General features: G+C 40.0%; 1 protein-coding gene and 1 pseudogene across 1 annotated transcript in view; one reads left to right on the top strand and one right to left on the bottom strand.

The window, feature by feature from the left end:
• The window catches only part of CCDC38 (coiled-coil domain containing 38), a 60842-nt gene that overhangs the window by 22653 nt on the left and 13096 nt on the right, over positions 1 to 25093 (top strand). The window contains exons 5-10 of the mRNA XM_005571906.4: positions 6435 to 6598; positions 6693 to 6773; positions 9724 to 9881; positions 13715 to 13813; positions 16140 to 16188; positions 23379 to 23448. Coding sequence (XP_005571963.3) covers positions 6435 to 6598; positions 6693 to 6773; positions 9724 to 9881; positions 13715 to 13813; positions 16140 to 16188; positions 23379 to 23448 — 621 coding nt within the window. The remainder of the gene's footprint in view (positions 1 to 6434; positions 6599 to 6692; positions 6774 to 9723; positions 9882 to 13714; positions 13814 to 16139; positions 16189 to 23378; positions 23449 to 25093) is intronic.
• LOC135966293 (oocyte-secreted protein 4B-like) lies at positions 18803 to 22865 on the bottom strand (annotated as a pseudogene).

Raw genomic sequence — 25093 nt, 5'->3', positions numbered from 1 at the left:
ACTCATGTCAGAACAGTGTGCCAGGTCCCTTGTGGAGTCTTTTATAAAAAATGATAGAGGCTTTTTTCCCTGCCATCAAAAACTTTAACTAGAAGCCAGGTGTATAACTGAAAACATGATTATTTACTATGTCTATATGCATATTCATTTACCATAGGTAAAGCAGAGATGCCAAGCACTTAATGGGAAAATAATTACAAAATGAATGAATTGAACATTTTTATACCTTTATTGTCAAGTATCTAAGTCCTCAGAAATAATACCACACATCTACAGCCATCTGATCTTTGACAAACCTGAGAGAAACAAGAAATGGGGAAAGGATTCCCTATTTAATAAATGGTGCTGGGAAAATTGGCTAGCCATAAGTAGAAAGCTGAAACTGGCTCCTTTCCTTACTCCTTATACGAAAATTAATTCAAGATGGATTAGAGACTTAAATGTTAGACCTAATACCATAAAAATCCTAGAGGAAAACCTAGGTAGTACCATTCAGGACATAGGCATGGGAAAAGACTTCATGTCTAAAACACCAAAAGCAACGGCAGCAAAAGCCAAAATTGACAAATGGGATCTCATTAAACTAAAGAGCTTCTGCACAGCAAAAGAAACTACCATCAGAGTGAACAGGCAACCTACAGAATGGGAGAAAATTTTTGCAATCTACTCATCTGACAAAGGGCTAATATCCAGAACCTACAAAGAACTCAAACAAATTTACAAGAAAAAAACAAACAACCCCATCAAAAAGTGGGCAAAGGATATGAACAGACATTTCTCAAAAGAAGACATTCATACAGCCAACAGACACATGAAAAAATGCTCATCATCAGTGGCCATCAGAGAAATGCAAATCAAAACCACAATGAGATACCATCTCACACCAGTTAGAATGGCGATCATTAAAAAGTCAGGAAACAACAGGTGCTGGAGAGGATGTGGAGAAATAGGAACACTTTTACACTGTTGGTGGGATTGTAAACTAGTTCAACCATTATGGAAAACAGTATGGCGATTCCTCAAGGATCTAGAACTAGATGTACCATATGACCCAGCCATCCCATTACTGGGTATATACCCAAAGGATTATAAATTATGCTGCTATAAAGACACATGCACACGTATGTTTATTGCGGCACTATTCACAATAGCAAAGACTTGGAATCAACCCAAATGTCCATCAGTGACAGATTGGATTAAGAAAATGTGGCACATATACACCATGGAATACTATGCAGCCATAAAAAAAGGATGAGTTTGTGTCCTTTGTAGGGATATGGATGCAGCTGGAAACCATCATTCTTAGCAAACTATCACAAGAACAGAAAACCAAACACCGCATGTTCTCACTCATAGGTGGGAACTGAACAATGAGATCACTTGGACTCGGGAAGGGGAACATCACACACCGGGGCCTATCATGGGGAGGGGGGAGGGGGGAGGGATTGCATTGGGAGTTATACCTGATGTAAATGACGAGTTGATGGGTGCTGACGAATTGATGGGTGCAGCACACCAACATGGCACAAGTATACATATGTAACAAACCTGCACGTTATGCACATGTACCCTAGAACTTAAAGTATAATAATAATAAATAAATTAAAAAAATAAATAAATAATCTAAAGATGTTAACATGTCTCAATTAAACTCTTTGATGCTAATGAGTAAATAACAATGTACTTGACTTTTCCTAATTTCACATCACACATTTTGGGGCATAAATTTAGTTAGTTAGTACTTCCGTACACTGCCAGCCACAATCAACATAAAATATCTCACTTAAAGTAACTGATAAAGTTATAAATAGAACCTGATGGCTTCGTTTGTTAAAAAGCATTTCCTGGGTATGAGTTTGGTCTTTATTATAAAGTCCTACTAACATAACAGATGTCCTAGGTAGTTTAAGGTGGCGCTTGACAGATACACTAGGATTTTAGGACATTTATATTAAATATACCTCATTTCCTTTCTTTGCTATGTCCCTCCCTTCCTCAACTAGTTTGGTGAAGTGTCCACTTATCAAAAAGACTTGTACAGTCTATCCTCTGTATTCACAGGTTCAGCATCTGAGAATTTAACAAACTGCAGATCACAAATATTGAGAAAAAATGATAAAAAAACAACAAAATAATATAAATTTTGAAAAATTATAAAGTATAACAACTATTTATATAGCATTTACATTGGTATTAGGTACTGTAATTAATCTAGAGATTATTTAAAGTATATGGGAGAATGTACATAGTTATATGCAAATACTATTCCATTTTATATAAGGGACTTGAGCATCCACAAAATTTCGTGTCCTTGGGGATCCTGGAGTCAATCTCCTGTTGATGCCAAGGAACAACTATTTGTAGTAAAAAATTCGACCTTGTCCAGAAAGAGTCTGACCTTTGCCCTTGACTTCTGGGTGGTAATCTATATCATACTTAATAAAGGTGTCTTTCTTTAATGTAGAACTGGTCACATCTGACAGTCTTAGGGTGGGGGCTGGCCATCCCAGAAATACTAACAATGGGACTTAGAGGTGGGGCTTTGGGTCACACTTAGAGGGTCTGGAGACTGGAGACAGATCAACCACACGGTCAACCAATCATACCTAGTTAATGAAGCCTCAGTGAAAACTCTAGACACTGAAGCTCATTTGTACTTCCCTTGTTGACAGTATTCTGTGTGTGCTGTCACATGTAGATGCAGGGAGGATAACGCCTCCTAGTTCCGTGGGGAGGGAACACTGGAAGCTTTGCATTTAGAATTCACTCGGGCTCTGCCTTATGGGTCTCTTCCTTTGGATGATTTCAATCTGTATTCTTTCCTTTTAATAAACTATACCCATGAGTATAGTAGCTTTCAGTGAGTTTGTGAGTCCTTCCAGCAAATTACCAAAACTGACAGTATTTGGGGGAACCCCTCAAACTTACAGTCAGCGTCAGAAGTGAGAGCAGTCTTGGGGACTACGATATGAAATTTTCAATTTGGCTAACTCTGGGTAACTTGTAATAGTTTTCAAAACCTGAAGTGCCTTCATGGCATCTTTATTTTTTTATTTATAGCAGAGTTGGGACATGAAATACCCATTTAAAAATTATTAACATTGACATATTGTGAATTTAATATTATAAACACTTTATGCCAATAAATTTGACAACTTAGATGAAATAGACAGAGTCCTTGAAAGGTGCAAACTACCAAAGCCTACCCAAAAAGAAAGAAATAAATGGAATAGTTTTATGTCTCTTAAAGAAATTGAACTTACAGGTAAAAATCTTCTCACAAAGAAAAACCCAGATTTATTGGTTAATTCTGCCAAATATTTAAAGAAGAAATAAATTTAATTTTATACACACTGTTTCAAAAAAATGAGAAAGAGGGAATACTTCCCAACTCATGCTGTGAAGCCAGCATTACCCTCATATCAAAACTAGATAAAATGATTAGAAGACAAGAAAACTAAAGACCAAGATCTCTTGTGAGCATATATGCAAACATTCTGAACAAAATGTAACAAACCAAATCCAATAATACATAAAAATGATAATACATTATGACAAATTAGGGTTTAATCTAAGAATACAAAAGTAATTTAACATTTGAAAATGAATCCATGTAATACACATTAACAAATTAAAATTGAAAACCCATATGATTATCCCAATTGATGCAGAAAAACCACTCAACAATACCCAAAATTCATTCTTGATAGAGACTCTCAGCAAAGTAGAAAGAGAAGTTCCTCAACTTTATAAAAAGACATCTACTAGAAACTTATTACTAACATTATATATCTAATGGTGAAAGACTGAATGCTTTCCCCCTAATATTAGGAACAATGCAAGGATTTCCACTGCACCACTTCTTTTCATCAGTGTTCTGGAGGTCCTAGCTAGTGCAATAAGACAAGAAAAAGAAATGAAAGACATCCAGATTGGAAATGAAGAATTAAAACCGTCTTTATTTACAGACAACATGATCCTCTCTGCAGAAAATCCGAAGAAATCTATTTTAAAACTACCATAACGTACGAGTTATGGACCTAAAAAAATGGAGAGTGATACCATGTTCATTGATCCAAAGACTCAATATTGCTGAGATGCCAAATCTTTCCAGATTGATTTACAGATTAATTTATTTAATCTATAAATACAATCTAAATGCAAATCCCAGGAGTCTTTCTTGTAGAAATTGAAAGACTGATTCTAAGTTTTATACAGAAATGCAAAGGACCTAGTTTCCAGAGCTATGAAGCATCAAAAATGCTATCCTACTTGCAAGCTAAGAAGTTAGTCTGATACAGTTTCATAGTTTCAATAGAAGACACCAGACTCCTGGGTCAGAAATAAAGAATAGTTTCTTATTTATAGCCATTCCACCCCTGGGAATTTATCCAAGAAAAATAAAAGCACATGTGCTCATAGCAACCTTATTCGAAGTAGCCCAACTTAGGACACAAGCCAAATGTCCATGAACAGGTAAATGGGTAACCAAACTGGGGTACATCATCATAACTGATCACTACTCAGCAATAAAAAGGAATTAGTTATGGATACTCTACAACATGGATGACTCAAAATAGTTATACTAAGTTTATAAATCCAGATAGAATAATAGTTCATACTATAATTTCACTAGATAAAATTCTAGAGAATGCAAGCTCGTCTATAGTGACAGAAGACAGGTCAGTAATTGCCTGGGAAAGGAGTTGGGGAGGAGGGAAGAAGGGATGGATTACAAAGGGCATGAGTAGACTTTTTTAAGGTGATGAATATGTTCATTATTTTGATTGTGGTGATGATTTCCCAAGTATATACATATGTCAAAACTTACCAGATTGTATACTTTAAAAATCTGGAGTTTATTGGATATTATACCTCAATTAAGCTAGAAAAAAATTACAAAAATGATTCTACAATTACTCATCTTTTCTAACTATTATTTTTCCCCCTCTGCTGGATTATTGCCACCAACATACAAACATCCTACTATTTACCCCATCTTTTTTTTTTTTTTTTTTTTTGAGACGGAGTCTGGCTCTGTCGCCCAGGCTGGAGTACAGTGGCCGGATCTCAGCTCACTGCAAGCTCTGCCTCCCGGGTTCACGCCATTCTCCTGCCTCAGCCTCCCGCGTAGCTGGGACTACAGGCGCCCGCCACCTCGCCCGGCTAATTTTTTTTTGTATTTTTTAGTAGAGACGGGGTTTCACTGGGTTATCCAGGATGGTTTCGATCTCCTGACCTCATGATCCGCCCGTCTCGGCCTCCCAAAGTGCTGGGATTACAGGCTTGAGCCACCGCGCCCGGCCTATTTACCCCATCTTTTAAAACAACGCCACCCCAAAAACCCTCTTTAGATATCAATTTGGCTAACTCTGGGTAACTTGTTAGTTTTCAAAAACTGAAGTGGCTTCATGGCATCTTTATTTTTTTATTTATAGCAGAGTTGGGACCCTCTTTAGATATCACATTACATACCATGGTTGTTATCGCTTTAAAATCATCTCATTTCCATATTTTAAATTCATTTATATTATAATGTATGTGGCCTTATTTATGATTTTTTTTTCCTGTATGGCATTAAAAACCCAAATGGGTCTGGGTGTGGTGGCTCACACCTGTAATCCCAGCACTTTGGGAGGCCAAGGCAGGCGGATTGCTTGAGCTCAGGAGTTTGAGACCAGCCTGGCCGACATGGCAAAAACCATCTCTACTAAAAATACAAAAATTAGCCAGGCATGGTGGTGTGCACCTATATAGTCCCAGTTACTTGAGAGACTGAGGTGGGAAGTTTGCTTGAGCCTGAATGTTTGAGGCTGCAGTGAGCCAAGATCACCCCACTGCACTCCAGCCTGGGTGACAGAGCGAGACCTTGTCTCAAAAACAAAACAAAACAAAAATCACCACGTGGATTCTTATATTCTATACTAAAAAAATAGAAGGAAATAGCAGGCAGATGTCAAAGTTGTGTTTGGGGATCTAAATAGGCCTTTTTGATTACAGTTAGATGTGGTACCCTTGGGCTGGCTCCCAGGAATGCACCACTGGCATGGCAGAGTTGAAACTGCTTTCTCCCATGGTCTTCCTATTGGCAGAGATGCTGGTAGCTTTTGTGACTGCAGACAGCCCAGTTTCCCAATTCCCAGAAAGTACTAGAGGGTAATACACTGTAGGTAATACCAGATGCATCTGCTTTTTGGAGGAATATGCAGCTATTTTTTATTTCTAGGGCAGAGCTCTTTTGGAATAACACTGACCCTCTTCATAAAAGTAAGAGAGGGAAATTAGTCTCCCCTCTAATAATCCCCGAAAATAAAACTCCTTCAAGAAATAAAGTCCATTGCTCCAAGATTTAGGCATACTATTATTTCCAATACAAATGTTTACTTGCTGTGTGTGGAATCATGTTTTTACACCTCTGTCTTCAATGCCCCTAGTATGCTTTGTCAACCAAAAGAAACACAATCAAAAAGTTTGAAAAAGACATAGCAATGAGGGAACGGCAACTCAAAAAAGCAGAGAAAAAGCTCCAAGATGATGCACTGGCCTTTGAAGAGTTCCTTCGAGAAAACGACCAGAGATCTGTAGACGCTCTTAAATTGTTAGTTTCATCACTCTGGCCAAACCCCTCTCACCTCTTTTGTTTGTTTGTTTGTTTCTAAGAAGTAAATTAACAGATCTTCATTGCTTTTCAGGGCAGCACAGGAAACGATAAACAAACTCCAAATGACAGCAGAGCTGAAGAAAGCAAGCATGGAGGTACAAGCAGTGAAAAGGTGAGGGTGGGTACAATCTTCTCGTGGCCAAATTTCCACGACCCATTAAAACCTGTTTATGCCAGATAAGACCTAATAATCCTGATCATCCTTATCAGTTGATGATAAGTATGAACGAATTTTTAAAAATAAGTAACCTGTCCATCAAGCTTTGTTCCTGCCTGGGTATCAGGACAGTATGTGGCTTCTGGCTGGAAAGTCTCTCTAACTTGTAGATACAGAAGCAAAGAAATTAGTTGAAGCAAAACAATCAGGAATAAACAATAAATTACTGTCTAAGTGCCCTTCTTCATTCATTCATTTTTTTCTTTGTATATTTTTAGTTTAGTCTGGTTGCACTTTTTCATTCATTCTGAGACGTTTTTTCCCCCACATTTTAACATCTCTGAAATTGGGACTCATTCTACAATTATCTTACAATCATCATGGGCAGTATTTTTTATGTTTATGCTTACATAGTAGAAACTAGTATTGTTATTAAAAACTAAGATCTGCTGGGCACACTGCTTGCCTCTCAGCTCCTTTGGAAGTTGAAGCGGGAGGACTGCTTGAGCCCAGGAGTTCAAGTGAAGTCTGAGCAACACAGCAGGACCCCATCCCTAGTAAAAATAAATAAAAATTAAAAAGCTAAGCTCTATAAAGAGAAAAAAGTATTGGAGCAGGTGTTGGGTAAAATTGTACCATTTGCCACCCCTTTTCAAACTTGGATGTTTCCTTCCATGGTCAAGGAAACTCACCTGAATTAATTTTTTTTTTTCCTTTGAGAGGGAGTTTCGCCTTTGTTGCCCAAGCTGGAGTGCAATGGCGTGATTTCGGCTCACTGAAACCTCCACCTCCTAGGTTCAAGCGATTCTCCTGCGTCAGCCTCTCAAGTAGCTGGGATTACAGGTGCACACCACCACGCTTGGCTAATTTTTTGTATTTTTGGTAGAAACGGGGTTTCACCATGTTAGCCAGGCTGGTCTCGAACTCCTGACCTCAGATGATCCACCCACCTCAGCCTCCCAAAGTGCTGGGATTACAGGCATGAGCCACTGTGCCCGGCCTAACTAATTTTAAGTAGCTAAAGAAGCTTCCTTCTGTCATCATTTTTGGACACTAATTTCATGATTCAGCAGACACTGTAGTGTTGGTATCAGGTCAATGCTAAACTTACTTTTCCTTGGTGAGAACTTGATGCTTACCTCTCCTCTAGAACTAGGTCCTAGGCTTCTTACATCCTTCAGACAAGCTAGTCTGAAATGAAGCAGAGTTGATTTCTCAGAAACCAACTGCACTAACAGAATGTGTGTTTCACATTCTGGCTACAGTAGGCTCTTCTATTTTAGGAGCCTAAAACTGAAGCTGCTCCAAGATGGAGCATTTCCTTCTCTCTTTCACCCCCTAATGCAATTAGAAGATTCTATCCATTTATAGAATGTTTCTAGAGCTAGAGTAGCAGCCTCTATTTTAGTGCAAAGTACTGCATTTATGCACACTAGCCACCGAGTTAAGCCCTCCAAACGGCCTTGCCGAAGAGAACTTTTGATCGATTATGTGTCACATCATCCTAGAAAGGTGCAGGAGATCATGAAAAACAAGCCTGTAGTGGAGCAAGGGCAGCAGGTTCTCTACTCTCTTTATGGCTCGAGATGGCCCCAGGAGGCCTCCTCTACAGGTAGCGCTGGAAAGGGAAGGGGGCATCTTCTGAAGCTTTTGCTTGGAAGCTGTATCGTTCCAGCCAGTTGTCACCCCGTGTTCTTTGTAGCATATCCGGGAGGATTTCAATCTAAAACGGAGGCAGCCATAGAAGGAAGGGCTCCCATCAATCTTCCAACTGGTGATATGTGAGGCAGCCATTTACTGACCCTTGAATATCACTCTCGCACCAGGGCTGAAGGAAGCCTCTGACAGATAGAAATATTAAAGCTGAAAACACTGATACAAAGTACTATTGATAAGAGTATTGGTGAGGGTCTGAACAACGAAGGCTCTGAAAGATAAAGGTTTGGAAGCTCCCTTTCAAGTGAGCCTTCTTTTGTTACTTTAACATCCCTCTCTGTCCACTTTGTAATGTAATTACTATAATGCAATGTGAAGCTGGGCAAAAGTTTTTGGTCCAAGTCACTCAGTATTGGCAAGAGCTTGGGCATCTGAGTCAGACGGACCTGGGTTTGAGTACTGGCTCTACCATTTACATCTCCTTTCCAAGATAAGAATAATAGTACCTGTTTTAAAGTGCTGTCCTGAGGATAAGCATATGTCTGTAGTGTGTCCTGCCTACAGTAGTAGGTTCTCATTAAGTGTTAGTTTCTTTCTTCTCCTTACAAATGTACCACCTTTTGCTACTTTTTTTTTTTTTGATGGAGTTTGGCTCTTGTTGCCCAGGCTGGAGTGCAATGGTGCGATCTCGGCTCACTGCATCCTCCGCCTTCCAGGTTCAAGCAATTCTCCTGCTTCAGCCTCCCAAGTAGCTGGGATTACAGGCGCCTGCCACAACACCTGGCTAATTTTTTGTATTTTTAATAGAGATAGTGTTTCGCCATGTTGGCCAGGCTGGTCTCAAACTCCTGACCTCAGGTGATCTACCTGCCTGGCTTCTCAAAGTGCTGGGATTACAGGCATGAGCCACTGTGCCCGGTCCTGTTGCTACCTTCTAATTTTTCCCTATGTCTAAAATGTAATACAGTGTTTCCCACAGAAATAATAAATAAGTCGAGTAAAACTATCATGTCTATTCTAAATGTGTGCGTATCCTGGGACATGTTTTATTTAAACAGCATTCCTAAAGTTTTATTTCATCTCATTTCATATTTCACTGAAGCCCATATTTTTATGGCCATATTTATCCTTTTTGATAATTAAATTATTAATTCAGTACACAATCAAGAGCAAAAATTTTGTAAATTTTTTTTAATGAACATGCTTTCACACAGATATACCTAATCATATCTTTCTTTCTTTTGAGTAGTGAAATAGCAAAAACAGAATTCCTCCTCAAGGAGTACATGAAATATGGTTTTTTTCTGCTGCAATTGTCTCCAAAACATTGGCAAATCCAGCAAGCACTAAAAAGAGCACAGGCATCAAAAAGTAAAGCCAATATCATCCTTCCAAAAATATTAGCAAGTAAGTTACTTATTCTTGACTTCCATGAAGTGAATATTCCTAACTCCAAAATCATCTGCTTCAATGTTTTTTATTTATCTAAATAGATTTTTTTTTAAAAAACAGAACCTAAACAAAGATTTTCACTATATCTGTTATTGTGTATCATTAATTTGGAAACTTGGGCTAATTTCAGATATAAAGTGCCTTTGTCCATTTGTGTTGCTCTAGAGGAACAGTTAAGGCTGGGCAATTTATAAAGAAAAGCAGTTTATTTGGCTCGCAGTTCTGCTGGCTGTACAAGAAGTGTGGTGCCAGCATTTATTTCAGCATTTATTTAATTATTACGTCAGGCTGCTTCCACTCATGGCAGAAGGGAAACGTGTACAGAGACCACATGGTGCAAGGAGAAGCAACGGTGAGGGGAAGCAGGTGCCAGGCTCTTTTCAACAAGGAGCTCTTGTGGGAACTAAGAGAGTGAGAACTCACTCATTGCTATCAGGATTGCACCAAGCCATTCACAAGGGGTCTACCCCCATGACCTGAGCATCTTTCACTAAGCCCCACTTCTGACACTGGGGACCAAATTCCAACATGAGATTTGGAGTGTAGCATAAAGCAATAAAAATATATGCATGGGGGAAAGATAAAATATATTATTTTCAACTGATATGGTAGCATACCTAGAAATCCCCTCTAAAACCCTGAGAGGCTATTTGATTTTATTAAAAGATTCTGTAAACAGACACTAAGTCGTTTATGTGGCTTTTTCTTTCTTTTTTTTTTTTTTTTTTTTTTTTGGAGACAGAGTCTTGCTCTGTCACCCAGAACTGGAGTGCAATGGAGCAATCTCGTCTCACTGCAACCTCTGCCTCCCAGGTTCAAGTGATTCTCCTGCCTCAGGCTCCTGAGTAGCTGGGACTACAGGTGCGTGCCCAGCTAATTTTTGTATTTTTAGTAGAGAGGGAGTTTCACCATGTTGGCCAGGATGGTCTCAATCTCTTGACCTTGTGATATGCCCACCTCGGCCGTCATTTATGTTTTATTAACCTAAGTAAACTAATATTATTAATTAGAAAATACACAAGAAGGTGGGACATGGTGGCTCATATCTGTAATCCCAGCATTCTGGGAGGCCAAGGCAGTCAGATAACTTAGTTTGGGACCAGCCTGGACAACATGGCAAAACTCCTTCTCCACAAAAAGCAAAATATTAGCTGGGCATGGTGACACGCACCTCCCAGCTACTCAGGAGGCTAAGATGGGAGGATCACCTGACCCCAGGAAGTCGAGGTTGCAGTAAGTCATGAGTATGCCACTACACTCCAGCCTAGGTGATGGAAGTGAGACTGTCTCAAAAAAGAAAGGAAGGAAAGGAAAGGAGAAAGAAAGAAGAGGAGGAGGGGAGGAGAGGAGAGAAAGAAAAGAAAAAAAACGAAAAGAAAAGAAAGAAAAGAAGGAAATTAAATCTAAGAAAACAACCTGTCTCAAAAAAGAAGGCAGGTAGGCAGGCAGGCAGGAAGAGGAAGGAAGGAAGAAAGGAAGGAAGGAAGGGAGGAAGAAAGGAAAAGGAAAAGAAAGAAAGAAAGAAAGAAAAAAGAAAGGAAAGAAAGGAAAGAAAAGAAAAGAAAAGAAAAGAAAGAAAGAAAGAAAGAAAGAAAGAAGAAGGAAGGAAGGAAGGAAGGAAAGAAAAAAGAAGAAAGGAAAGAAAGAAAGAGGAAGAAAGAAAGGAAAAGAAGAAAGAAAGAAGAACAAAAGAAAGAAAGAGAGAGTAAGGAAGGGAGGGAGGGAGGAAGGAAGGAAGGAAGGAAGGAAGGAAGGAAGGAAGGAAGAAAGGAAGGAAGGAAGGAAAATATACAAGGAAATTAAATCTAAGAAAACAATAACCTTAATGTGTGTGACCTGGAGATTTGAGAAATAGAAAACTATGTAACTATGTCATGTTTTCAGATAGAAAGATTGATATGTAAAGTTGCCAAATTGTCTAAAACTAATGTATAATTTTATGGAATTTTAAGTAAAATGTTACCAAAAATGTGACAGGGAATTGGGTCTTGGGTGGGGAGAGCTTTGCACAATGATCCAAAGGTTCATCTAGAAAGATAAGCAAATACTTTTGAATTAGGAAGGTAATGGGAGGAAGATTACAAATCCTTTAAAACTGTATATAATATATTATCATGGAATCTCAGGAATCGAAACAGTCATGTACTGGCATTAGGTCAGCTCAGCGGATCAGAGAAGGGCCCCATTACATATTTATAAGAATTTAAGCCAGATGCAGTGGCTCACACCTGTAATCCAAGCATTTTGGGAGGCTAAGGATGGAGGATTGCTTGAGCCAGGAGTTTGAGACCAGCTTGGGCAACATACTGAGACCTCGTCTCTACAAAAAATTTAAAAATTAGCTGAACATGGTGGCACACAATTGTAGTTCTTCCACTAGGGAGGTTGAGGTGGGAGGATTGCTTGAGCCCAGGAGAAGGATGTTGCAGTGAGCCATGATGATGCCCCTGCACTCCAGCCTGGGCAAAAGACAGAGACCCTGACTCAAAAAAAAAAAAAAAAAAATGTAATAAGTGAAAGCGGGGTCACAAATCAAGGGGATGATTTGCACTTTCAACTAACAGGACCAGACTTATCCTCTTGCCTGAAAAACTGGATAAACATATGAAACAGGAATTTTCAGACATTGGACATCAAACAGCAAAGTAGATTGATCCCTTGGAGAGGGGAAACCAGTGAGGTGAGCCCTAGGATTGCCTCAGCTTACTACCTGGAGAGAGTTTCCAGGATGCAGTGCAGGGATGGGAGCCAGGGGCAGCCCAGCTGAGAACTGACGCCACTACTCCAGGATAGGAGCATTTACACCCCAGAAATTGGCGGACTACAAATCAGGGGGCATTTGCTTTCTAGAGAGTTAGTTGTTAAACATTTACCAACACACCACTAATGGGTTCCCTGCTTGGTTCCCTGCATCCCTCACTGTGCCAAGTGTGATTAAATTAGGCCATATGTGTAAAGTGTTCAGCACATGATAACATTTGGTTAAAGCTAAATGGTGTTGCACAAGAGAGAAAACAAGTGGGTAAAAAAAACCCAAGAAGTATTTGCATTTAGCAACTTAAGATTTAGTCCTTCTTGGGCCAGGTGCGGTGGCTCAATCCTATAATTCCAACAATTTGGGAGGCCAAGGCAGGCGGAGTACTTGAGCCCAGGAGTTGGAGACCAGCCTGGGCAACATGGTGAAACCCCATCTCTACAAAAAAAAAAAAAAAATTAGCCAGGCATACTGGTATATACCTGTAGTCCCAGCTACTCAGGAGGCTGAGGTGGGAGGATGGATTGATCCCAGGAGCTCAAGGCTGCAGTGAGCTGTGATGGTGCCACTGAACTCCAGCCTGGGTAAAAGAACAAGACCCTGTCTCAAAAAAAAAAAAAAAGATTCAGTTCTGGGTTCATCATCTAAATAGAGAATGTTCAGACACTAGTTAAGTCTGTCAGTCCAGAGGCTTGAATACCTAACATTTGGGATTTTAGGAGTTACGACAGAAGGATGTTGAAAATGGAGATGTCCTAGCACCCTACTGGTCAGTTCTCCTACCTTCTCCTATCCCAGAGACCAGTCCTTACTATCTGCATATTATGTTTGTTTATTACCATCTGCATATTACGTTTGCATATTACCATCTGCATATTATGTTTGCTGGTTGATGATGTCTCCAACTTATATTTCTGTCCCTGGAAGTTTTGACAATAACTCTATCTTCAGCCTGAGACAAAGCTCTCTTTCTCAGCAGTGTTTTTTCCCCCCATCTTTCTTTTTGTCTCTCCTTTTCATTTTCCATTTCTAGAATTATCATTACATTCGAGTAAAAAGGAAGGCATTCTTGAGGAGTTTGGGGGGACAGACATCCTTTCAGAAGATGCTTCTCAGGAAAGAGACAGCCAAGGTAAAAGTAGATTTGGGACTCATGAAAGTAAAACCTGAGAATGTCCATTTCAAAGTGGAGACAGGACTACAAGCCAGCCTGGAAAATGGAGGGCTGTGTCCACCCCACCCTCAGTCCTAGCAGCCAGGGGCTCTGGTTCTCTCTCTCATGTTATCACAAAATGCCGAGAGGTGCACGAGTGGATAGAATAGGCAGAGAATCAGAGGAAGAGGGTCCCTGAAACATCCCCTGGCTAACCAGCACATGTCCTGAAGTCCTTCCAAGCTGAGGCGCCTCGTTTCTCTGGCACAGGCCTGCCTTCTGCTGTTGACAGGCCCACTCCCAGGGCCCAGAAAACCAGGCCATTTGCAACCAGGTGACTGCCTTTGGCCAGTGATTCAGAGAATTAACCCTTGGGAAAAGGATTAATTTAGAGCAGAGGTAGTTCTAACCTACCCACCATCAACTCCAAGAAGTCCTTCACTATCACCGTCCCTCCCTGGTGGAATGACCCTCCTTCTCCCGCTCTGCATCACAAATTCAGACCAGAGATTTGGCCCCACTGGGCTGTGCTATCTGGCCCCAGTGTTTTGGTGGTGTTTGGCTTGGTGGCCAATGTTTAAAAATCAGCACATGTAGGCCAGGCATGGTGGCTCACACCTTTACTCCCGGCACTTTGGGAGGCTGAGGCAGTGGATCACTTGAGCCCAGGAGTTCAAGACCAGCCTGGGCAGCATGGCAAAACCCCATATCTGCCAAAAATACAAAAATTCGCTGAGTGTGGTGGTGCACGCCTATAGTCCCAGCTGCTCGGGAGGTTGAGGTGGGAGGATCACTTGAGGCCAGCAAGTCGAGGCCACGGTGAGCAGTGATGGTGCCACTGCACTCCAGCCTGGGTGACAGAGTGAGACCCTGTCTCAAAAAAAAAAAAAAATAAATAAAGTAAAAATAAGCATATCTCATGAAAAAAAATCTGTATTTCTATCTTCTCTTGAAAACCACAAGATTTGATGTCTGGGATCAAGTTGGGAACTTTCCCGTGGGAGGGGTCTGATCTCTCATGTTGCTTTGTCTTTATTGGGACCACTCCACTCCTTTACCTGCCCTGCCCTCTATCCATCCGAGTTTGCAGCCCCTAATACAGGCTGACCCCTGGGGACTCCTTTTCTCCTGTATCCTACTATCAACCTTGGAATGTATTTAGTGGTGGGATAAAGGTCAGGAATACAAGTTGCCTGCCCAGAAATGACCCTGGTATGAGCCTGAAGCATTGTGCATCTGGCCAGCTGATTGAAAAGTAAACTCTTTTGGGCTGTGAGGCCACTTTGGCTCACTTTAAGACATATTATTTTGCCTGTTGGAGGATCTAGAGTAGGGTGTGGGGGCAGGGGTGGGGTAGAGGGAGTGGGAGGTGGTGTCAATGTTCTCTTCTCTTTGAAATTTTGAATATAGAAGTTTCTCAGTTTAAATAACACCTCTTAACAATACTTTTTAGTAGTACATGTTAGGGTACCAGCTTAAAAGCTGAGATAGGCCCGGCGCGGGGGCTCGTGCCTGTAATCCCAGCACTTTGGGATGCTGAGGTGGGTGGATCTCCTGAGGTCAGGAGTTTGAGATCAGCCTGGCCACCATGGTGAAACCCCATCTCTACTAAAAATACAAAAATTTGCCGGGCTTTGTGGCGGGCACCTCTAATCCCAGCTACTCGGGAGGCTGAGGCAGGAGAATCGCTTGAACCTGGGAGACAGAGGTTGCAATGAGCCAAGATCGCACCATTGCACTCCAGCCTGGGCAGCAAGAGCAAAACTCCATCTCAAAAGAAAAAAAAAAAAGCTGAAACAATAATTTAAGATGGTGACGGGACCCATCTGGTTGGTTCTTCTTCATCCATTTTTTCGCCTTCTTTCCTTTACTCACCATGTATTTGTTGGAGACATAAATATTTCAGGTGCTCTTCAAGACCCCACGTACACAAACACAAATAGTACATAGTTCTGCACTCCTGAACTACACACTATAATGGGGTGAGTGATATATAGTTATAGACAGTGAGGGCTTTGGAGGGAAAAGCCAAAAATGTGATCTCTCCCTGAGGCATTTAGAAGAGTGTGTGCCTTTCATTTTATTCTTATGCGTGCAACTCAGTTTCAATAGAATAAAAGACCTCCAATTTCTATGCAATTATTCCAATAATAAAATAATTTTTTTAAATAAAGAAGTAATGGGCATGTCTGTGCAGAAAAATGAATACCTTGCCCCAAGTGCATGGGCTTATTTCTAATTCCATGTTATTTCTCTTCACTCCACCATCACCAACGGCACGGCCTCACCTGGACATTTTGAACAGGAAAGCCAAGCAGAATCCTGACTCGCACTTCAGAGAAAATCAAATCAAAGTACAGTATATACTTGACTAACTCCCTTGGGAACTGGGAATGGTTTTCAGCAAATAACTTTTAGCCTTTTCTCAACATCTATGTCATGTATCCAAAACTGTTGTAAGAGATCCTGGAGGCAGTGGTGCCATCTCTGTGCACTCCTGAGATCTCACAGGCCTCTCTCCATTCTTTGTTAAGTATCTATAGCTATTATTTGCAGAAACTATCTGCCCCCTTGCATCTTGGGTCTTTGCTTCTCAGAATCCACTGCCCTATTTTTTATTAAGCTATTCTGCTAGCCTGTGTGTTTGCAGTTTCACCATGTGATTCAAAATTGCCGCAATTAGGATCATAAAGTATTTTGTTGTTGTTGTTTTCCTCCCTCACTTAATTGTTCGCTCATTTGTACTCATTATTTCAGAAGTCACTTGTTCTCAACCCTTTCTACCCCAAGACAGCTTCTTTAAGAAAATATGTTGATGCCTGGGTTGGGTACACCAGCCCAGAGGAAGGGATCTGGGCCAGCATCACAGTATCATGACAATCTCTGAGGAAAACAGAAACATTTTGCTGTGAATTCTAGGCACCCTCTGAATTCTGGACATCCGCTTCTGTGGCACTTGGCAATCGCTATTTTTTGTAATTAAATGTTCATTTTGAGATCGTTTTAGATTCACACGCAATTGTAAGAAATAGTACAGAGAGACTTCATATACCCTTTACCCAGTTTCCTCCAATGGTATCATCTTGCAAAACTGTAGCACAATACCATAACCAGGATATTGACATGGATGCCATCAAATACAGAACATTAGCGCGGGGTTCTTCATGTTGCCCTTTTATAGTCACATCCACTTCCCTCTCCCACCTCCCCTTAACCCCTGGCAACCACCAATGTGTTCTCCATTTCTATGATGGTGTTATTCCAAGAATGTTCTATAAATGGAAATCTACAGTATGTAATCTTTTGGGATTGGGTTATTTTGCTAAGCATAATTCTCTGAAGATTCACCTAAGTTGTTCGGTCTATCAGTAGTTGGTTCCTTTTTCTTGTTGAGTAGTATACTATGGTATGGACGTGCTGTAGTTTATTTGCTCATTGGAGACCATCTGGATTATTTTGAGTTTGGGGATATAATGAATAAAGTTGCTAGCAATATCTTTGTTCCACCTTTTGTGTGAACATAATTTTCACTTCTCTGGAATAATTAGAATGTAATGCCTGGTTGGGTGGTAGATGTGTGTTCAGTCTTTTTTGTTTTTGTTTTTGTTTCCTTTTCGAGATGGAGTCTTGCTCTGTAGACCAGGCTGAAGTGCAATGGCACAATCTCCGCTCACTGCAACCTCCACCTCCCAGGTTCAAGCAATTCTCCTGTCTTGGCTTCCTGACTGGGATTACAGGCGCCTGCCACCACGCCCAGCTAATTTTTGTTATTTTTAGTAGAGACGGGATTTCACCATGTTGGTCAGGTCAGTCTCGAACTTCTGACCTCAGGTGATCCACCCGTCTCGGCCTCCAAAGTGCTGGGATTACAGGAGTGAGCCACCACACCCGGCCACATGTTCAGTTTTTAAAGAAATTGATGAATTGTTTCTCAGAGTGACTATATCACTTGACATTCCCACCAGCATTATTTGTGGGGTCCAGTTTCCTCATATCCTCAACAGCATTTGGTGTTTGCACTGTCTTTTATTTTAACTATTCTGTTAGGTATTAATTTGATTTTCCTAGTAGCTAATGGTGTTGCGCATCTTGTCGTGTGCTTGTTTGCATCTTTATATCCTCTGATGAAATATCTATTCATATCTTTTGCTCATTTTCTAACTGAATTGCCTTTTAAAAAAAACTGTTGGATTTTGAAAATTCTGTATATAATTAGATATTAGTCCTTTGGGGATATGTGGTTTGCAAAGAATTTCTCTAAGTGTGTAGACTGTCTTTTTATCCTCTTAATAAGCTCTTTTGTAGAGTGAAAGTTTTAATTTTGATGAATTTCGAGTTATGAATTTTTACTTTTATAGTTCATGCTTTTGGTGTCAATTCTAAAACATTTTCCCTAGCCTTAGACTCAAAGATTTTTTTCCATATTTTTTCTTAAGTGTTTTATAGTTTTACATGTAAGTTTGTGATCCATTTTCCATTTTGAGTTAATTTTTGTATAAGGTGTGAGGTTTAGATTGTGGTGATGGTGTTTTTTTGCCTGTGTATCTCAATTGGTCCTGCACCATTTGTTGAAAGGGCATCTTTCATTGAATTGCTTTTGCACCTTTGTCAAAAATCATGTAAGCATATTTATTGGGGCCTATTTCTGGATTCTCTATTCTGTTCCATTGATCTATATAACTGTCCTGCCACATGATCTTGACTATTGTAGCTATTACTTTTTTATTTTTATTATTTAATATAGGCAAGGTTTATTACATGTGGTCTTGATTTCACATACAAAGTTAGAATGGCAATTACACTTAAAATTAACTCATTAAAACGTGTAAATATCACAGTATAGATATGTTATCCAAAATCCAAAGGTAGTGAAACTGGTAACATACTGCTACTTATCTTTGGACAGATACAACCATAGTATTAATGGAACTGGTTCCCGGACAAGTATGTACCACTTGCTCCCATGCCTTAGGGAGGAGAGGATGTTATAACACAGGCGGTATTGATGCAATGACTCGTGAATAGTTGCTCCTAATTAACACTGCTAAAATTAGGTTCACATGTTTCACTTTGTGTGGGAGCTGATGACTCTTGTTCTTCTGTGTTTTGAGTGATATCTTTCAAGGTGTTGACATCAAATCCACTCATTCCAAAATGCATCACAGATGGGAATTTAAGCCTCTTTACAAAGCAAACCACTAGAAATTATAGGTAGTATGCAGCACTGATCTGTAACTGATCTCTGATAATATAGCAACATCATTTCTTTGGAACATAATTTTCTTGATCCTACAAGAAGTGACAGGGTAAGAAAACTTATAGTTAAATGGCAACAGTCTTGTTACAGGACAGTTATCTCCCAGGTGTATGTTGCTAGTTTTAATTTCTGTGTTGTTATCAAAGGGCCTTATTTTCATTCTGACTAACAATCAATTATCAGGACACGTTGAAACTATTGCAAGTCAGACAGTGACCTAGGCCATCAGTAGTCAACTCAGTCATTGCTGCAGTCCAGTGTCTTCTTTATCCACTGAAGATCTGTGTCTTAGGTCTGGGTTGAGTCCAGAAGAATTCCAAAACAATAGAGAAAACAGGAAGGACCTGCCTAAGAGCACAGACGTCTTCATTGCTCCAGATTCCAAGACACAACACAGGGAACGGAAAATGGCCTGTAGCTATTAGTCTTAAGGTCAGGGAGACTTCTTATGTAATTCCTCTTTTTCAAAACTGTGTCGGCTATTCTAGCTCCTTTTTCTTTTTATATAAATTTTAAAATAATCTTATCTACATCTACAAAAAATCTTTCTGGAATTATGATGGGAATTGTGTTAAGTCTTTTTATGGGTTGAATTATGTCCCCCACAAAGATAAGTTGAAATCCTAACCCCGCCGGGCACAGTGGCTCAAGCCTGTAATCCCAGCACTTTGGGAGGCCGAGACAGGCAGATCACAAGGTCAGGAGATCGAGACTATCCTGGCTAATACGGTGAAACCCTGTCTCTACTAAAAAATATAAAAAAACTAGCCGGGCGAGGTGGCGGGCGCCTGTAGTCCCAGCTACTCGGGAGGCTGAGGCAGGAGAATGGCGTAAACCCGGGAGGTGGAGCTTGCAGTGAGCTGAGATCCGGCCACTGCACTCCACCCTGGGCGACAGAGCGAGACTCTGTCTCAAAAAAAAAAAAAAAAAAGAAAAAAAAAAAAGAAATCCTAACCCATGGTACTATGTACATGACCTTATCTGGAAAAAACATATTTTTTATTACACCTTTGCAGATGTAATCAAGGTAAGATGAAGTCATTAGGGTAGACCCTTAATTCAGTATGACTGGTGTCCTTACAAGAGAAGAGACACAGAGACACAGGGAGAATGCCATGTGATGACAGAGATTGAAGCAATGTGGCTGCAAGCCAAGGACTGCTGGCAACAGGAGCAGCTAAGAGAAAGGCATTAATAGATTCTTCCCTAGAGCCCTCAGAGAGAACATGGCCTGTTGACAGCTTGATTTTTGACTTCTAGCCTCCAGAACTGTGAGAGAATAAATTACTGTTGTTTTAAGCTGTTGTTTGTTACATCAGTCCTAGGAAACTAACACAACCCTGTATATCAATTTGGGGAGAACTGATTTCTTTACTATGCTACATTTTCCAATCCATAAACACAGTCTGCCTCTCCATTTGTTTAGATCTTCTTTGATTTCTTCAGCCTTCTGTAGTTCCCAGCTTACAAATCCTATACATGTTTTGTTAGATTTATAGCAAAATATTTTCGTCTTTTCTTTTTGAACAAGTGTAAATGGTATTGTACTTTTTATTCTGGTGTCTATGAAGTCATTGCTAATATAGAGAAATACAATTGATTGTATACCCTGACCATACTGAACTCACTTATTAGTTCAAGAGTTTTGTTTTGTTTTTAAAGATTCCTTTGGATTTTCTACGTAGACCATTATGTCATTTGCACATAAGGACAGCTTTATTTCTTCCTTTCTGATCTTTATGCCTTTTATCTTTTTTCTTGCCTTATTGCAATGGGTAGAACTTTCAATGTTGAATAAGAGTAGATGGAGCAGTTATCTTTGTCTTGTTCCCAGTCTTGAAAGGATTTAGTTTTTCACCATTAAGTATAATGTTAGCTGGAGAATTTTTGTAGATGTAGATACTCTATCAAGTTAAGAAAGTTCTTCTCTGTTCCAGTTTTCCTGAGAGTTCTTATCAAAATGAGTGTTGAATCCTGCCAAATGCCTTTTCTGCATCTAGATGCACACAGTAACATGCAGACACCACATTCGCTCCCTCAGAAAGCTCACCACTCTCCTAGTCTCATCCATTCATTCAACAAATATTTATTGAGTGCCCTAACAATAAATAAAAGACCATCTCTGCCCTCATGGGGCTTACCATTTAGGGAGGAAGACAGACAAGTTGATTGCAATACAATGTGATAACGTTATTAGAAGGATAAGCCCAGAGTGCCACAGGCATGCAAAGGTAGGACTCTTAACCCAGAGGAGAGGTGAGGGCATGGGAGGGCAAGGGCAGGATCGGTGAATGTGCTTCAGAGCAGGTTGCCTCTAAGCTGAGTCTATGAGAGGAGGAGGAGTTTGTGAGGACAAGCTCTGGAAGAGGGAGTGCTTTCTGGTACAGAGATGACAGAGTTTGGTTGTGTCAGAATGACTGGTTTATCATTCTGGGTAAAAAGGGGAGAGGCTCAAGGAGTATATGGGCACTGCACCATAAGCAGGGAAGTGGTGATACTATCTATCTAAGCAGTCTGTGCTTTGTTCCAAGGACCCTGGGGAGACACTGAATGTTTTAAGCAAGAGTAAGACAGAGACCCAATCCTATTTGCACTTTAGAAAAATGGATGTGGCAGTATTTTAGAGAATGAAATGGTGGAGGACAAACTAGAGATACAGTGGCCAGTTAGGAGCCTATTGTCGCAATTCAGGTGAAAGAGATTGGACTGCCTAAACCAGATAATGGCATTGGGAACAAAGAAGGAAAGGCTGTGAGAGACATTAGGGAAGTGGCATTGACAGGACTTTGAAGGGCTTATGTAAAGATTGAGGGAAGTGTCAGGAAAAGAGAGTGGTTACAGATAACTCCCAGATTACTAGCATGGTCTTGCCATCCAATAATATTGGGAATCCAGTAAGAGGAGCAGGCCCGCCTGAGGAAAAAGAGAAGGAGTGTGATTTTGGATGTTCGTTTTAGCTCCCTATGGGACAGCCTTGTGGGTACTGACGTCCAGTTGAAGGTTGAACACCGAAATCTAGAGCTCAAGAAAGAGATAGAGATGTGGGAGTCATTGGTGTATTAGCAGTGGTTGAATCCATGAGAGGGATGAGGTCTCCCCAAAAGAATGGGTAGAAGGAGAAGGGAAGAAGACTGAGGAGGAGCCCAAAAGACGACAAAAGTATCAGAGAGGTGGGAAGAGAGTGACTAGAAAGTGATGTTGCTCAACCCAAGAGCAGAGAAGGTAGACTGTAATATCAAATGCTTTCTCAGGGTATGTTTCCCTAAAACTAATCTATGTCCCTGGCCTTTTCTGTTTTCCCACACCTTCTCTCCAACTGCTCAACAGGCAGCTCCAGGTGTGTATTTTGTCCCCTCAAACTCAACATGAATAAAGCAAATATTAATCTTTTTCTTATCCCATCTGTAAGCCATTTTCCTTCCTATGAGTGCTACCTCCATTTTTCCAGGCTCCAGACCACAAATGTTGGAGTCATCTTTGTCTCTTCTCTTATGGCCCCAAGACCCCTTTCTATTTTTGGTTCCCATTATTTCGTTTTTCCATATATCTCTAAATTCTCCTCCCTCCCCATACACTTACTCATCGTTGACATCATCACTGCCCTCTATCTGAAAATGTTAATGACCTAGATCACACCAACAGCCAACTTACTCTGTCCCTATCCCTGCCTCTTTAATATTGCAATCAGTTTCCATTCATCTTTCTTACAGGATTTTTCCAGAGCCACTTTTCAAGCCACATGATTATGCTTTAAGGAGGTACCTCATTGTCCATCGCCCCAACCAACATTTTGTCAGTCTGATTAGAAGATATTTTGAGAAGTAAAATCTGCTCTTAAAGAGAGAAGCATTGCCTTACTTGGGGACAGTCAGAAGGCTGTGATACAGCTTTCACTTTGAGCAGTAGAGCACATTTAGATTCTCAAGAAGAATGTATTCAAAGGGACAAAGGGATGAGGCAATGTAGGCTGTCATGTATTTCTTTAAAAATAAAGTTACCTTACTTTATAGATACACCTCAAATAATTGGTACCATATGGTATGGCCCTCCCATGTGGTCTCATTGTTTGTGTATGTCAGCTTTGTCTGGGACAGAATCCAATTTTCTTTTGTATATTCATGGAATCCATTGATTTCTGCAATCAGCAGTTCCCTAAAAGGCTAAACTTGCTATTGAAAATAATTATGTTACAGTTGCATTCCAAAGACAATTTAGAAAGGAATGCAAACCTGTTGACAGAAAATGGCTCACAAATCAGACATTTTCTTTTTCTTTTTTCCTTTACAGCCTGACTGAAAGTTTCGGTTCAGAAGACAGTTTGGAATTCCTTTTAGATGATGAAATGGACTTTGATTTGGTAACTAGATTATATTTGCTGGTTTAAATATTGTGTTTGGTGAAAAATATTGATGATCATTTATTCTTTTGAAATTAAAATATTTCATTCAAAATATTGCACAAAACCTTCCAGAAAGAAATATAATTTTGATACTATTCTCCAATTGGATATGTAATTTATCTTTGTCATAAGACATTTTATAAGTATCTAGAAGAAGGTAATGATTTAGGATATATATATTATATATATATATATATATATATATATAAAATCAACAATCTTCTGGTAAAAATAGCCACTTTCTGATTGCATTTTATTGGGACTTGTGATGTATTGGGTAGCTGAACCATAAAATAAACAGGCCTTCAACAAAACAACCCTTTATTGCTGCAAGATTGACTTTGAGCTAACATCACCCTAAATGCAACCACAGAAACTCAAAAGGGACAACAAATACCATTCATTGTTGTATATTACACACTTTACCCAAGTCATCTTTTTAAAAAATTGTGACAAACAAACATATAAAAAATTTACCATTTTAGCCATTTTAAGCGTGCAGTACCGTAGTGTCAACTATAAGCAACAGATCCCTAGAACTTTCCGATTCTGCAAAACAGAAACTCTATACTCATTAAACAACTCCTCTTTTCTCCCTCCCATGGCCCCTGGCAACTGCCATTCTACATTCTGTTTCTAAGAGTTTTACTATTTTAGATACCTCATATAAGTGGAATCACTCAGTATTTGTCTTTTTGTGCCCGGCTTATTTTACTCAGCATACTGTACCCAAGGTTCATCTATGTTATAGCACATGACAGGATTTCTTTCCTTTTTTTTTTTGAGACGGAGTTTCACTCTTGTTGCCCAGGCTGAAGTGCAGTGGCATGATCTTGGCTCACTGAAACCTCTGCCTCCTGAGTTCAAGCAGTTCTCTGCCTCAGCCTCCTGAGTAGCTGGGATTACAGGCATCCACCACCATGACTGGCTAATTTTTGTATTTCTAGTAGAGACGGGGTTTCACCATCTTGCTCAGGCTGGTCTTGAACTCCTGACTTCATGATCTACCTGCCTCGGCCTCCCAAAGTGATGGGATTACAGGCGTGAGCCACTGCACACGGCCGATTGCTTTCCTTTTGAAACCTGAATAATATTCCATTGTATGTGTACACTACATGGACTTCATCCATTCATCTATTGATGGACATTCAGGTTGCTTCCATGTCTTGGCTATTGTGAATAATGAGGAACATGGGTGTGCAAATGCCCAAGTCATTTTTTAAAAAAATGTTTAAGGTAACACATATAAATATAAAATAATTAAAATGTGGGGAGAAAATGACTTTCACTCAGCCTCCTGTCATCTTCTATTCCTTCTCCCTTTCCCTTTTTCCTGCACTTGCCTCCTCTTCTGCCTTTTCCTCACCCTCTTCTTCCTTTTTTCTTCCCCATCCCTTTTTTAATACCCTTATCTCCCCACAACACTTCAAATGTGCTCTTTCTGAGAGCCAGCTCTCACTTGGAAATAGACGAGTTTCCCATACAAATCCCTACCTGCGTCTCCCTCATGCTTAGAAATACCTTCCTTTACCCCACTATATTTTCTAGATAAGTCACATGTGCATAGGTAGCATATTTTTAAGTAAATTATATTCTTCATTAT

The sequence above is a fragment of the Macaca fascicularis genome, chromosome 11 (assembly GCF_037993035.2).
Source record: "Macaca fascicularis isolate 582-1 chromosome 11, T2T-MFA8v1.1".
Lineage (NCBI taxonomy): Eukaryota > Metazoa > Chordata > Mammalia > Primates > Cercopithecidae > Macaca > Macaca fascicularis.
This window is presented reverse-complemented; position numbering and strand designations above follow the sequence as displayed.